Below are 15,901 nucleotides of genomic sequence, written 5' to 3'. Positions count from 1 at the left end.
GTTTCCTAGTTTAATTGTTAGGGTAATAAAATAAATAAAAGTTTAATAATATAAAAAGTACAAATAAAATATAAGAAAGTACAAAGATCTTTAATTAAAACACAAACATACCAACATAAACGAACGCAAATCAACGAATGTTCACGAACACCTTACCGAACGTTCACGAACACAATCGAACGAACGAGACTTCTGTTCATGTTCGTTCATTTAACTAATCGAACGAAATTTCTTGTTCATGTTCGTTCGGTTATTAAACGAACAAACATAAACGGACTTCCCGCCGAACGGTTCACGAACGGTTCGTTCCCTACTCATGCCCACTTACATAAATTTATTTCCTCTAAAAAAATTGTTTCTCTCCTAATCACTCTTACAAAATATTTTTTAGAGTTTTTATGCATAAAACTTTACCCAACTTTACAAAAAAAACAATAAATAAACAAATAAACAACTGTACCAACAAACATAAACAAATCTTGAACCTACTCATTTTTCTAAATTTTAATCAAGCAAGCAACACAAACTAACAATTTCAAGAACCAAAATTCGGCAAAAAAAAAAAAAAAAAAAAAAAGTCAATAGTCGCCCTGCGAGTCTGCGACCCCTTCTTATCCCTACTTTCTCCTTAACAACTCCCCCTCAAAACCCATCATCTCCTTCACTTCTGTCATTCATCCTGCAGATCCTATGCAATCTCAACCCCCAAAACTCAATTCCCACTTAACACCCTCTTCTTAGATCCCTTCATCTCAACCTAATCTCCAAAAATCTTCACTTGTGTACAAGTCTTCAATACATTATCACCGTTAACAAGTGTTCTTGATCACTTATTTCAAGAAAAACAGTATCTTGATTCAATCTTTTCGGCAAAAGTTTCCTGCTTTAATGTTTTACAGACGGTGTAGCTTCTAGGGTTATTTTAATTGTTTTAATTGACCCATCAATAAAGAGTTTTCTGCTTTAGTATTGTTGGTATGGATCTGGGTGCATTTTGGAGATCTTAGATTTTGATGTGGTGAAATTGAAATTATTTTATTATAAGTGGATTAGGGTTTGTTTGATTTGGGTTTCATTATGGATCATGTGATTGGTGGGAAGTTTAAGCTTGGAAGGAAGATTGGTAGTGGATCTTTTGGAGAGCTTTATTTGGGTATTTTTTTTTTATTTTTTTTTATATATTTTTTTGTTAGTGTGATTTAATTTAATGGTGGTTGTTGTTGTTATATGGTTTGTTATTGTTGTTTATAGGTGTGAATCTTCAGACTAAAGAAGAGGTTGCTGTTAAATTGGTATGTATTTAGGGTTTTTTTTACTTTTATGCAAGTGTCAGCTTATGATGCATATTACTTTCGTTTGAACTGCACTGTGTTTCTTTACTTTAGTGGATAATTTATTTAGCTATTTAAGTTCCTAGTGTCTGTTTTGCATATGCCTGGGAAAAATGGTCGGGTCGGGTGTAGTGACGGGTGAAAACTGGTTCGGGTCAGAATGGGTGCGGGTCAGAACGGGTCATGTTAAGGAAAGGGTCATTTTGGTTCGGGTCAGAATGGGTCATTTACAAATTGATGTCTGCACCCTGCAGTATTAGAATATCTATGGTAAAACCTTAGTTTTTTTTAACTAAAATTGAAATTGTAAAAGATGTTGAATAGAAATTCATTTTAATTGAAAAACTAAAATTGAATTAAACTAAAAAAAACAGTTTTATTTTAGAAAAAAATAAAAAGCAAATAAACTCAAATCAAATATTCAAACATGCTAATTGAGAAAAGAACAACCAACGATTGTTTCTTCCGGCGAGGCAGTGACAATTCTTAATTCATGTGGTTCCAATTCAGTAATCGCTCCACCCGATCGCTCGCATATGTCGACTCGTTTGGGTTCGTAACTGTCGGCCATTGAGTGATCATTTACACACTCATCGGTTACACCATCGATCCGTTACAACTTCGCATAGCATCGAAACACCGCCGTTTGATATGTCACCAACTTTATGGTGGTCGGCGTCGCTAGTTTACCGGAACACAGAGATAGTGGGCCATGGAGACAGAGTAGAGGAGAATCTGTAAGCTTCTGATATGGTGGTTCGGTGAGATTTTTCTAAGAACCAATTTTTTTTTTTTTTTTTTGTGACAGTGACGATCTCAGATTTAGAGAGAAGAAAGAGAAAAGCTTATGAGAAGAAACCCTAGAACTCTTCTAACCAGTTCCACACGTTTCTTTTTTCTTCTGAACCCATTAACCCGTTCCACCCGTTTATTTATAATTCCAAACCCAACTTGACCGTAAATGTCATTCTGTCATTTAGGATGACCCAGATTGACCCATTAATTACTAAAAAGAAACCCAAATCAACCCTTGGTGATTTTAAAAAGACCCAAAACGTCCCATGTTTATGCATGCGGGTCAGAATTGCATTTGCCTGCTCTTAGGCCTGTAAACGAACCGAACGGACACGAACATAGGCATGTTCGTGTTCGTTCATTAACTTTAACCGAACACGAACACGAACATATAATCGAACACATTTTTTTGTTCGTGTTCGTTCATTAAGAAATCGGGCATGTTCGTGTTCGTTTATGTTCTTTCGTTTAAAGCCTAAACGAACTGTTCATGAACATAAACGAACACTAACGAACATAAAAAAAATTAACTGAACATATTTGAATAAATATAAATTAACATGATTGAAGAAACAAGTGTAATATGTTACATTTCATCCGAAAACACATCTAAATAAGGGTTCATAGCTATACTTAGAGGACCCGGGGCGGTCATATTTAACGCGTGATGGGCATTTCTATAACGCGTGGAAGTTCAGTTTTTCCACCCCGCCTCATTTACATAACGCGTTATACATTAACGCAAACCATTTTCCGTTATTTCCTTCACGCGTTATCATTTTGGTTTGTGAGGGTATTTGTTGGTTGGGGGGAAATTGTTGGGTGTGGTGGTGAGTGATGACCACCCCTACTAAAAATGCTTGTGAGTGATGGAAAAATGGTCAATGACATGGCGAAACTTGATTGGTGCTTGTGAGTGATAAATTCTATCACTAGTGATTCCACCCCTAGTCCCCTTATTAGTTATATTTATATAAGTAGTTAGAAAACCAAATATTTATATAAATATAACTATTTATGTATTTATTAAAATTTAAACGAACGTTCACGAACATAAATGAACGAACATAAAAGAATGTTCACGAACATAAATGAACGAACACAAGGTGTGTTCATTTCGTTCATTTAATTAAACGAACAAATTTTTTTGTTCGTGTTCGTTCGTTTATTAAATAAACGAACATAAACGAACTTCTCGCCGAACAAGTTCATGAACACTTCATGAACGTTCGGTTCGTTTACAGGCCTACCTGCTCTAGTCACTTTTGCATATTACTATTTAAGTTTTTAGTGTCGGTTTGCACTGTGGCATTTTCTCATTTTTCAAATCGTAGAGACGTTGAGAGCAAAGTTTAAAAATTTAATCATATTAAAAGTCAATTAATTAGTGTCTTAACAGTATAAGATACAGACAACAAATCAGTAGTAGAATCATTTTAAAATCATAAGTCACCAAATAACCGAAGAGTTAGCATGTAGCAGTAAAATTTGTGGCTAAAGTTCTAACCAAACATAAGAGTAATTAACTTAAATTTAACTGTGAATTGAAGAGTAAAGATAAATAAGCTTGATAGCTAAAGTAAAAGATAGCACACACACTAGGTTCAAAATTATTTTTAATTCTACAATAATATCTTGCGAAATAAACCAGTAGGGTATATTTAGCTAAGAGTTAATTACATAGTTAGTCCCTGTGGTTTGCACAAAATAACATACTTAGGTATTAATAGTTTAAAATCACCTTCTAGGGTATTAACTTTTCATTTTGTAACATTTGGAGGTATTAACTTCTAGGGTATTAACATAATTAGTCCCTGTGGTTTGCACAAAATAACATACTTAGGTACTAATAGAATGTGATTTTAAACCTACGAATAACGTTAATACCTCCAAACGTTACAAAATAAAAAGTTAATACCCTAGAATGTGATTTTAAACTATTAGTACCTAAGTATGTTACTTTGTGCAAACCACAGGGACTAACTATGTAATTAACTCTTTAGCTAAACTTCACCTAAAATATGTTTCATTACTTTTTTTATAGAGTTAATTGCCAATTTGCCATTTTAGTCCCTGTGGTTTGAGCCAATTTGCCAGTTTAGTCCAAAGGTTTCATTTTTAACATCTGGATCCAAAAAGGTTTCATCGTTGCCATTTTGGTCCAACTGACTTAACTCCATCCATATCTGTTAAGTCTGCCAAGGGCATTTTTGTCATTTTATTTTTCTTTTTATTAACCCTTTTTTTCTTAATTGCCAAAAATGCCCTTGGCAGCTTTAACAGATATGGATGGAGTTAAGTCAGTTGGATCAAAATGGCAATGATGAAACCTTTTTGGATCCAGATGTTAAAAATGAAATCTTTGGACTAAACTGGCAAAATGACCCAAACCACAGGGACTAAAATGGCAATGTACTCTTTTTTATATGTAGCTAAATTTGTTTTTGTTCTCAGGAATCTGTTAAGACCAAGCACCCGCAGCTTCACTATGAGGCCAAATTATACATGCTTCTTCAAGGAGGAAGTGAGTTTCATGTTTTTTTCATTTTTTGTTGTCGTTCTCGTCTTTTATGTTTGTATATATTGTTTTTCTTTTATGCAAAAAACTTACGATACATTTTGTTTTTAAATTAACACAGCTGGTGTTCCACACCTCAAATGGATCGGAGTTGAAGGAGAATATAATGCTATGGTTATCGATCTTCTTGGACCAAGTTTAGAAGATTTGTTCAATTATTGTAACCGCAAGTTCACTTTGAAAACGGTTTTAATGCTTGCAGATCAAATGGTAAGTATCACACTCTGTGTAATGAGACCAATTGAGCATGTTGTATCAACGTTTAGTCATTTACACGTTTTTATTGCTTTATGCAGATAAATAGAGTTGAGTATATGCATTCAAGAGGTTTTCTTCACCGTGATATAAAACCAGATAACTTTTTGATGGGTTTAGGACGAAAGGCAAATCAGGTATGACCTTTTACAAGTTATGACCTTTATAATGTAGCCTTCATTGCGATGCTTAATTTGGATATTTTTGTTTTTAAACTTAATTAGTTTAATATTTGGAGTATTTATTTAGTTTAGAGGAATGTACACAGATAGTCCCTGTGGTATATACCCAAAAATTTCTATACAAAAACTACATACTCTACCCTACTGAGCGAAAAGTTCGGGAGGTCGGCCGCTCCCTCCCGCCCCCACTAAGCTACGCCAATGTATACGGATGGTCCCTGTGGTTTGCACTTTGTGACGCATTTAGTCCCTAATGTTTGCCAAAAGTACATGGATGGTCCCTGTGATTTGCACTTTGTAACGCATTTAGTCTCTAACTTGGACCTCCTAAAACTTTTAAGTTTGCTGGTTGGGGACTAATTGCGTTACAAAGTGCAAACCACGGGATCCATTCGTGTACTTTTGGAAAGCTAGGGACCAAATCCAAAATAACCATAGGGACTATTCTTAAACTTTACTCTTTTAGTTAATCTTTCTGTTAAAAAGGTAGTATGTGATTTGTATCAGTATATGAATTTAATTGCATCTTTAATCAAATCTGCTATGCTCATCTGCCTTCTTTTTTTTTCTTAAAAGATTCTGATTTTCGACATATTCCTGCTTTTTTTTTTTTAATTTCGAAACAGGTTTACATTATAGATTATGGCCTTGCAAAAAAGTATAGGGATGCCCAGACACACAAGCATATACCATACAGGTATTGGAGTTGATTATGCCAAAACTCGTGTGAAAATGATAATATTTTTTTTTTCTAAAGTAAAATGCCATTTTCGTCCCTGAGGTTTGGCCAGTTTTGCGACTTTCGTCCAAAAGTTTGTTTTTTCGCATCTGGATCCAAAAGGTTTGAAATCTTGCCATTTTCATCCGGCTCGTTAACTCCATCCTTTTTTCGGTTAGTTCAGGGGTATTTACGTATTTTTTGTTAACTTAAAGGGAAATTCGGTCTTTTTCATTTTATGTACAAGCATTTAGCGTAATATACGAGTTTTCAAAAGACTGAATTACCCTTTAGAGTAAATTACGTTTTTGGCCCCTGTGGTTATATCACTTTTACTATATTAGCCCAAAATAAGAATTTTTAACATATCTGCTCCCATGGTCTCTATAACTAACCATTTTGGCCCCTAAGTCTAACCATTTTAGCCTCCATGGTCTCTATAACTAACCATTTTGGCCCCCATGATCTCTAGACTTAGGGGCCAAAATGGTTAGTTATAGAGACCATGGGGGCAGATATGTTAAAAATTCTTATTTTGGGCTAATATAGTAAAGGTGATATAACCACAGGGGCCAAAAACGTAATTTACTCTACCTTTAAGATAACAGAAAAATACGAAAGTACCACTGACTTAACGGAGAAAAATGGATGAAGTTAAAATAGCAAAACTTCAAACTTTTTGGATCGAGATGCAAAAAACAAACCTTTGGGCGAAAGTCACAAAACTGGCAAAACCTCAAGGACGAAAATGACATTTTACTCCTTTTGCTATCTTGCTTGCTGTTTTGGTTTCACAACTGATATGTTCCTGCAAATTTTCGTTTCAGGGAAAACAAAAATCTCACTGGTACTGCCCGTTATGCTAGTGTTAATACCCATCTTGGTGTTGGTAAGTAATTATGCCTGTTGGGCATATTTCATGATGAAATTTTTTCTGTAATAGTTCCCACTAGCTCAAGTTATATGTAATTAATTTGGTTAGAGTTAAATGCCTGGATAGTCCCTGTGGTTTTGTCTTTTTTCACCTTTAGTCCCTACCTTTCTAAAATTACCTCTATAGTCCCCAACTTTTCAATTTTCGTTCCCGGATAGTCCCTGAAACGGATAGAGGTTAGTTTTCTCAGTTAAGTTGGTGTAAAATGACTATAATGCCCTTAATATAAAAATAACTATTAAGTCATTAAAATAAAATAATTAATATATTAATTCAGTGGGGCCACATAGTTTATTATAAATCTATATCTCCTTTCTCTCTCTCGTTCACTACTGTACCACCAACATCAACTGCAACCACCAACATCAACTGCAACCACCACCACCCTCCACCGGAGAACCACCACCTCCGTCGTACGTCCACTATTCTGGTTGCTGCAATCAAAAAATTCCGGCCGACACCTTGGTTGCTACAATCAAAACCACCTCCACCCCTCAGCCACCGCCTCCACCTTCCACTGCCTCCAATCATTGTCTCTTCAGCCAATCAACCACCACTTAATCCGCCACCATCCGCTGCCTATATACTCCACGGAGGTCGCCACCTATGCGTTATCCGGCGACGCTGCTTTCGTTGAGGCCTCGAACAAGGTGCAATGGGATCGCTGATTAGCGATGAAGATGCGGTGGTGTTCCTCAAAATCACAGATGCCATCATTGTGAACGGGTTTAAGTTCAGTCTCCGGCGAATTTAAGGTCGGTCGCCGACGATTTGGAGCAGGAGGACCGTGGTGTTTCTGGTTTGGGTCTTGGAGAAGATGACGTTTTAGGGATGTGAAGAAGAAAACGTTCGTCCAGGCTGCTAATACAATAGAATCGGTTGTTGTTGTAGCAATGGCTTATGTGAAATTAAGCTAATTTTAGAAAGTTAGGGACTAAAGGTGAAAAAAGGCCAAACCACAGGGACTATCCGGGCATTTATCTCATTTGGTTAATCATGGTTTTTTTTAATTATTAATTGTAGAGCAAAGTAGGAGGGATGATCTGGAGTCTCTTGGTTATGTGCTCATGTATTTCTTGAGAGGAAGGTTGAATATTTCACTACTTTATTTATTTATTTGTTTGTTTGTTTTTTGTTAACTTTTTAAAGTTATTCACTAACTTTGTTCTTGTATTTATGTGGTTGTAGCCTTCCTTGGCAGGGGCTGAAAGCGGGCACTAAGAAGCAAAAATATGATAAAATTAGTGAAAAGAAAATGCTTACTCCTATAGAGGTATTCTTAAGATCTAACAACATTAAGTAGTTCGTCACTTCGTTGTTATAATTAAATGACATAAATTTATTGTTAACCTCTTAATAAAGTGATTTTTAAATGAACAAAATCTGCAGGTGCTTTGCAAGTCTTATCCAACTGAATTCACATCGTATTTTCATTATTGTCGATCATTGCGGTTTGATGACAAACCAGATTATTCATACCTGAAAAGGCTTTTCCGGGACCTTTTCATTCGAGAAGGTGAAAACCTGAATATGTTTTATATAGTTTTGTTTTTTTTCTTCCTCATTTATATGATGACACCATAGTTGTTAATAGCGAATAGCAAACAATAGCTACACGCTATCGATACGCTACGTAGCGTTAGCAATGAAATAGCAGGCGCTATTTTATGTTTAGCAATACACTAGAAGAAAATTTTAGAAATATTTTATGTCTTTTATCAAAATACGCTGTTTTGTATTATTAGTATATTACTATATTTATAACAAACTAAAATCCTGCTATTTTATAAGTATATTTTATCGCTATTTGCATTAAAAAAAGCCTATAATCCTGCTATTTTCACGCTATGGATCATAGTTATTGATAGCGAAGATAGCGCTCGCTATCGCGCGCTTCGTAGCTAAGCGCCCATGTCTCGCAATCTCTTCAGTAGCGACTCCATTGCGTGATTATAGCGGATTCCGACGACGAATTTCGGCCGGAAACCTGCAATTTCTGCCGGGAACTTGCTGGAAACTAGGAAGAAGAAGAGCGGCTGCGTTTTTGTTGCGTTTGAGCCTTTTTAGGGTTAAATAAGTTTATGGATTCTAACTTTTAACCCCTCAATCTTTTATTAAGTTACATTTAGTCCCTAAAACTTGTAAAATATACATAAAAAAGTGTAAATTTAGTTTGTGTATTTTAACATTTTAACCCCCCAATTTTCACTAGCTTACATTTGGTCCTTAAACTTTTAAATTTATACATAAAAAGGTATAAAAGTAACATTATATATATAAAAAAATTATATAGATAGCTATTTTTTATTTCTTAAATTTTTAACTATCTTATCGCTAAAAACGAAATAGCGGGCGGTCGGGTATTTCATCGCTATCGCTACGTAGCATATAGGTACGCTGTCGCTATTCGCTATCGATAACTATGCTATGGATGCGCCAAAATCAGATTGCGGCCTATTGACGCATTGCTACGCTAAACGCTATAGCAGACGCTATGCTCACTACTAACAACAGTGGATGTCAGTAATGTCACCACCATTACCATTGTTATTATCTTTTATTCTTTTGAAATAGATTTATGTGCTGTGTTTGTGTTTCAGGTTATCAGTTTGACTATGTGTTTGACTGGACCGTTTTGAAGTATCCCCAAGTTGGTTCAGGTTCCAGTTCCAGTTCTAGAGGGCGGGTAAGTATTTATTCCGCTCTTGCGTACTCTCTTTTTCTTTTAGGATTTGCTTCCTCTAATTGTAAACATTTACTACAAGATCAGACGGTTGGCAAGTTACCACTGAATCCCGGGCCTTCAGCAGAAAGAGTGGATAAAACCCCAGGTATGCTTTTCTTTTTACTTTCTACTCTACTTTTTACGTGCATGTGTAACTGTCTGTAGGAGTATGTATACCATGTCAAGATTCTTTATGGTATGTTTTTTATAATGATTATAAGATGAGTAAATTACAAAAATCGTCCTTTATGTTTACACCATATTGCAAACTATGTCCTTTGTCTTTAAAATATACAAGAAACGTACTCGATGTTTGCAAATCCTTGCATGTTATGTCCTTTAGCCCTAACTCAGTTTTCATTGTTAAATCTGACCAAATGGACCCCACATAAGGGTATTTTTGTCATTTTACCCTAAATACTAAAATAAATAATCATAATCTAACTAAAAATAATAAATAAAAACAATTATGTGGAATTGGAATGTAGTCATCAACAGCAGCCATTAAATCATAAATCTTATCCACCCATTTGTTCTCCTCCTTTGCAATCTTTGGATTCTCAATCAAAGCTTCCAAAGCTAACAAAGCAGAACCTGAAATAATCGGAATATCGTCACTTGGAAACTCATAAGATGATAACAATTCTCTTACTTCTAACTCAACCAATTCTAAAAACTCTTCATCATCAACCTGATCTTGTTTGTTTAAAAACACAACCATGGTGGTAGAGTCGCCGACGGAGTCTGTGGTGCAATCGGTGTGGGCCCATAACCGACCCGACCAAGAAACGGGTACCCGGAGGGTTCTGTATTTACCCGGGGTGAGAGTGAAGCCGGTGAGATCCAGGCCGTCCTCGTCCTCGGAGATCCAGGCCTTCCTCGTCCTCGGAGATCCAGACCGTCGTCGGAGATCTTGATCGATGTCGTTGGAGATCCAGAAGAGCAGGGATGGTTAGGGTTGGGGTACTGGCGGCGTTGTTGGTGGGTGTGTTGACAGTGGTGGAGGTTTTGCAGCAGGAGTGGAGGTGCGGTGGTGAAGGTGTTGACGGTGGTGGAGGTTCGGTGGTGATAATGGAGGTACGGTGGTTGACGGTGGTGATAGTGGAGGTGCGGTGGTAATGGTGGTTGCAGGTGGGGTGTGGTTGCAGGTGGTGCTGGTCTGGTGGTGATGGTGCCAGAAGTTAGAGAGTTTAGAGGAGAGGGGAGGCTGTGTTTGTTTGATGTAGGGTTGGGTTAGATTAAATGGATTTGTTTAAAAATAATAATTGAATATGTAAATGACCAAAATACCCTTATGTGGGGTCTACTGGGTAATATTTAACTATAAAAACTAACTGGGTTAGGGCTGAAGGACATAATATGCAAGGGTTTGCAAACATCGAGTACGGTTTTTGTACTTATTAAAGAAAAAGGACAGAGTTTGCAATAAATGGCATACATAAAGGACAATTTTTGTAATTTACTCTTATAAGATATTGACAAAGTAGGCTGGAAATTATGGTGATAATTTATATATTTATATGTTTTAGTGAAACCCGAGGTTAGAGATAGATTCTCAGGCACGGTGGAGTCATTTGCTAGGCGTACTGGTTTGCATGGAGAATACTCAAGACACCGATCTTCAGAACACGCAACACCATCTAAAGAAATGGTTAGTTGTCCTAATTCACAACTTTCTCTGATGACATGTCATCGATCTTTTGGTAAAATACATATAAGTGGTCATTTGTATCTTTTGTACAATATTGTAGTTACATAAGACAAAGAATTTGTGAGCCACATGCTAATGCTCACATTGGGTCATTTTAGTACGAGTTGGAACGTGTTGGGTAGGTTTGACTCGCACACAACTGTATTTTAAATTTTTAACAAAAATGTTATGCGCTAGTTATGGTTAAAAAATAGTATTATTGAATAAAACAATTTGGCAGGTTTGCTTTAAAAAATAGACTATGTGTAACTTTTGACCTGCTTGACTTAACTCCTTTCTTTTTATGCTTATTATATTTATTTAACAAAAATAGTATTATAAATATGCTATTTTATCAGATCAACCAACTTTGGCCCCTCGACTTTATAACAAGCAACTTTAGCCCCTCAACTTTAATAATGTCATGTTTAGCCCCTCAACTTTGGTACTGACATGCTTAGTCTCTTAACTAAAACAACTTTAGTCCCTCAACTTTAATAATAAACAACTTTAGCCCCTCAACTTTAGTAATGCCATGTTTAGCCCCTTAGCTAAAACAACTTTAGTCCCTCAACTTTAATAATAAACAACTTTAGCCCCTCAATATTGATATTAAACAACTTTAGCCCATCAACTTTGATATTAAACAACTTTAGCCCCTCAACTTTGATAGTAAACAACTTTAGCCCTTCAACTTTGATAGTAAACAACTTTAGCCCCTCAACTTTGATAGTAAACAACTTTAGCCCCTCAACTTTAATAATGACATGTTTTGCTTCTCAACTTTAATAATAACATGTTTAGCCTCTTAACTAAAACATCAAACAACTTTAAATTTCGTGATTTGCTTATTTTTTTATTTACATTTCGAACCCGTTGTAGAGCATGGGTGGTAACCCACCGGTTTAATCAAATTTACCTACATAAATGGTATACTTCATACAAGAGAACAGGGACAAAACCAAAAGTTTGTTAATCTTCTAAACTGTGACTGATTTAGTTGTATCAGTTTTGGATGAAAATAGTGTAGTTATCATTTGATGGTGGTTTTTTGGTCTTATCTTTTATGCATACAATTACATTTTTTATATTTATTTACAGCAAGGTGACTCAGATAGAACTCGCATCACACGAACCAGTAGTACTTCAAAAAGAGCAGTCGTATCAAGCAGCAGACCAAGCTCATCTGGTGAGCCCAGTGAGAACCGGTCAAACCGGCTGGGTTCAGGCAGCGGTCGCATATCAACCACTCAAAGGCTCCACTCTCAACCTGGGTTTGAGTCCAAGTCATCATCTTTCACACGGGCTGTACCCTCATCAAGAGGTGGCCGGGATGACGCCCTAAGAAGCTTTGAACTGCTAACTATAGGCAAGAGGAAATAAGAAGTCGGTTTTTTCGTTGTGGGACCCGGCCTCATGAATAACCATTGTGTCTCATTTACAACAAAATCTTTTAAAGATTCATCTTGGATCTTGTAGTCCTGAAGAAAGAGATTGTATCTCACTTTAGGGTGAATGTTCATATGCTGTCAAAATGTTTATGCTAAAGAATCATTGAAACTGGATATGTCAGTCTAATCAACCTGCAATTATGTCAGACCTGTATTTTATGAATTACATTTGAAAAATATGAACATACTCTTTTTTTTTCTTTTTATTGTGTTTGATATCTTATGAGAGTGCCTATATTATAGCATTTGTAGAGGTTTCATGTCAAAATTGAAGTACTTTACTTTTTTTTTTCAATAAAAACAGGTCATATTGTTTTTAGTTGGCTAGGGGGGTGTTTGTTTTTTCTTCAAACATCTTCAAGGGAGCTGATGTCTGCAGGCGCGCAGACGTTACCCTTGAAGACTGTTTGTTTTTTTGGTTAAACAGATCTGAAAATGGTTTTTTTTTAGCTTAAAAAAAAGCTATAACTTCCTTTCTTCAAACATCTTCACACAAAACCCTCCTCTCTCATCTTCACAAAAAACCTCCTCCCTCAAAACTTGACCACCACCACCACTGCTGTAAGGTCACCGGCGCCGCCTCAGTCGGCCACCACCACCGTCGCGGCTGCCATCAACCTTCAACATCATCATCGTCATCACCATCGCGGTTGATTAGCTCAACATCTCTGCCATCAAACACACGGTTTCTTCTTTGATTCTCTCCACCTATCAGTCAACCTTCATCTCCCCTCAAAACCCCTTTGATTCTCTCCACCTATCATTCAACCTGCATCTGGGTTTGCATTTTTTTTGAAGAAAGTTTGTTCATTTTTATGATAAAGTTCCTCGTTTGTCGCATGATTTGTTTGTAATTAGATTGTATGTACTAGTAAGGAGCTTAATGAAAAACAAAGAAAGGTTCGGTTCTTCTCACTTCTTTTATACCAGGTGCTTTATTGGATCGAATATGATTAATTTGATGTTAGTTTATAGGATTTCGATCTCTAAAATCATTAACTATGTTTGTTTTATGTGGATTAATTACACCAGATAGATGGTTAATGATGATTTTGTAAATTATTGATTGATAAAAAACATATTTGATTTTCAATAATTCCAATTTTAATTTTCAATTTGGAATTGAGTCTGTTGTTTTATGTGATTTAATATATAGGATTGAGCTAAGGTGATTCATAATTTGTTATAATATATGGTTGTAAATTAATTTATATATATGTGGATGTTGGGTTGGAATGTGAATTCAGTTTAGTTTGTACAGACAGTATCAATTTATAAAAACAAACAGTCTTATATTTTCAGCTTGAAGAGCTTCAGACCACATCTTCAATTGCAGACATGAAAACAGATGAAATCAGCTTGCAGACAATTTATGTCTGCAAAAACAAACAACACCTAAGATTGTTCATCATATTTTATAGGGAAAATTACGAAATTGTTGGTTGACCAAGAGGGTTTTCAATTTTGTCACTCCCCTGTGTCCTTGGAAGAACCACTGAGCTTGGGAAGAGGCCGCATGTTATGTTGATGCGTCCCACATGTTTATGGGAAGAGTCGTTGACTCTTCCGCAGGAGCGTGATACATGGACTCTTCAACATGATACGCCGACTCATCCCATGCTCGGTGGTCCTTCCAAGAACGTAGAAGAGTGACAAAATTGAAAACCCTCTTGGTCAACCAACATTTTCGTAATTTTCCCTATTTTATATGTAGTGAAAATTTTCCATAAAAGTCAAAATTAAAAAAAAAATGTTGTAGCAATTAGAAAACAAAATTTGTTTGAACAAACAATTATCTAATAACAACACACTTAATGATTACTCAAATAACTAATTGATTAATTACTACATGAATTACAAAGAGTTAAGGGTGTAAGGGGTGCTCACCTAATAGGTGAGTCCCCCATCTTACACCTAACCAATCACATGGTGCCACGTCAACTCACCTAATACACTCCCCTAATTCCCCTTTTTGATGGCGGCACTCACCTATTAGGTGAGTTCGAAATTATTTTTTTTTTTTTTTTGTTGATGTTTAAAAATTTATATAAAAGACATTTCATTAAATTTTAAAAAAAAATACATTCAAACTAGAAAAAAAAAAAAACACATTCAAACTAGAAAAAAAAAAACACATTCAAACTAGAAAAAAAAAAAACACATTCAAACTAGAAAAAAAAAATACATTCAAACTAGAAAAAAAAAAATACGTTCAAACTAGAAATCGCATGGCCACCCGTACTTGTTAGCGATTTCTCGCTTTCGGGCGAGGATGATCGGCAACATACTTGGCGGAACATCGTCGTGCGGCTTAAGGAAGGTTTTCATATCTCGATCGAAATTGTAGTTTTTCATCGTCTCAAGTTGTGCCGATATGAGCTCGCGAGCCTCCGAATCTCTTTTTTTCCTCATTTCGATCGCCTCCAATTCTACCGCTTGCTTCGCTTCTTTCATGGCGGTGTACACTTTGGAAATCTTTCGAACGACCTCCCACGCCTCGAGGTGTTGAAAACCGCTTGGAAATCTTTCTTTAAATTCTTTTAACGCGACTTTCAATGTACCCACGCCTTCGCCAACGCCTCTTCTTGTTTTTTTGTCCATTTTTCGCTCACCGTTTTCCCTTTTTTTTCTCGAGCCTCGTCTTCTTCGTTGCCCGCTTCTTCGTCCACATTATATTCATCGTCCTCGTCGTCGTCGCCCAAATTTTGAGTTTCGGGCACTACCTCATCGTCCTCGTCGTCCTCGTCAATAGGTAGAGAACGTTCGACACTTCCTCTTGTAGAAGGAACTTGTGGAGAACGATAAGCATATGGGTCGAAGGCGGGGGATTGAGGAGGAGCGTCCATCGATAGCAAATTTTGAAAATAGCCGAAATTGGGTTGTTGGGTGTTGTAAAACGAGGGGTGTGGAGGTTGTTGGAAATAAAACGGGGGTTGTGAAGTGTAGCCGTAAGGGGGTTGTGGTTGAGCATTTGCACCGCTCGAACCATCTCGAGACGGTTTCGATACCCGCCCCTTATTTTTTTTCTTGGCCTCGCGGGGTCGGTTCTCCATTGCTCGGTGTATAAAAAATAAAAAGTGGATGGGGTTTGGTTGGATAGTATAAAAAATAAAGAGTGAAATGGTTGTGGTTAGGGGTGTTCATCGGGTTTTTTCTTCGGGTTTCGGGTTCTTCGGTTCGGGTTGTTCGGGTTTTTCTCTGGGAAAAATTTACCCGATAACCAACCCATTTAAAGTTCGGGT

General features: G+C 36.5%; 1 protein-coding gene across 1 annotated transcript; it reads left to right on the top strand.

Moving 5' to 3' along the window:
- Positions 1-537: 537 nt before the first annotated feature.
- LOC110899952 (casein kinase 1-like protein 10) lies at positions 538-12,863 on the top strand. The gene is made up of 14 exons (XM_022146849.2): positions 538-1,153; positions 1,252-1,292; positions 4,581-4,650; positions 4,766-4,914; positions 5,001-5,096; positions 5,768-5,838; positions 6,687-6,748; positions 7,817-7,880; positions 7,982-8,066; positions 8,183-8,309; positions 9,394-9,479; positions 9,564-9,624; positions 11,048-11,169; positions 12,310-12,863. Exons 1-14 carry the CDS (start codon positions 1,078-1,080, stop codon positions 12,589-12,591), a joined length of 1,392 nt encoding a protein of 463 aa, XP_022002541.1. The 5' UTR covers positions 538-1,077; the 3' UTR covers positions 12,592-12,863.
- The last annotated feature ends 3,038 nt before the right edge of the window (positions 12,864-15,901 follow it).

Source organism: Helianthus annuus, chromosome 13, assembly GCF_002127325.2.
Source record: "Helianthus annuus cultivar XRQ/B chromosome 13, HanXRQr2.0-SUNRISE, whole genome shotgun sequence".
NCBI classification, from domain to species: domain Eukaryota; kingdom Viridiplantae; phylum Streptophyta; class Magnoliopsida; order Asterales; family Asteraceae; genus Helianthus; species Helianthus annuus.
This window is presented reverse-complemented; position numbering and strand designations above follow the sequence as displayed.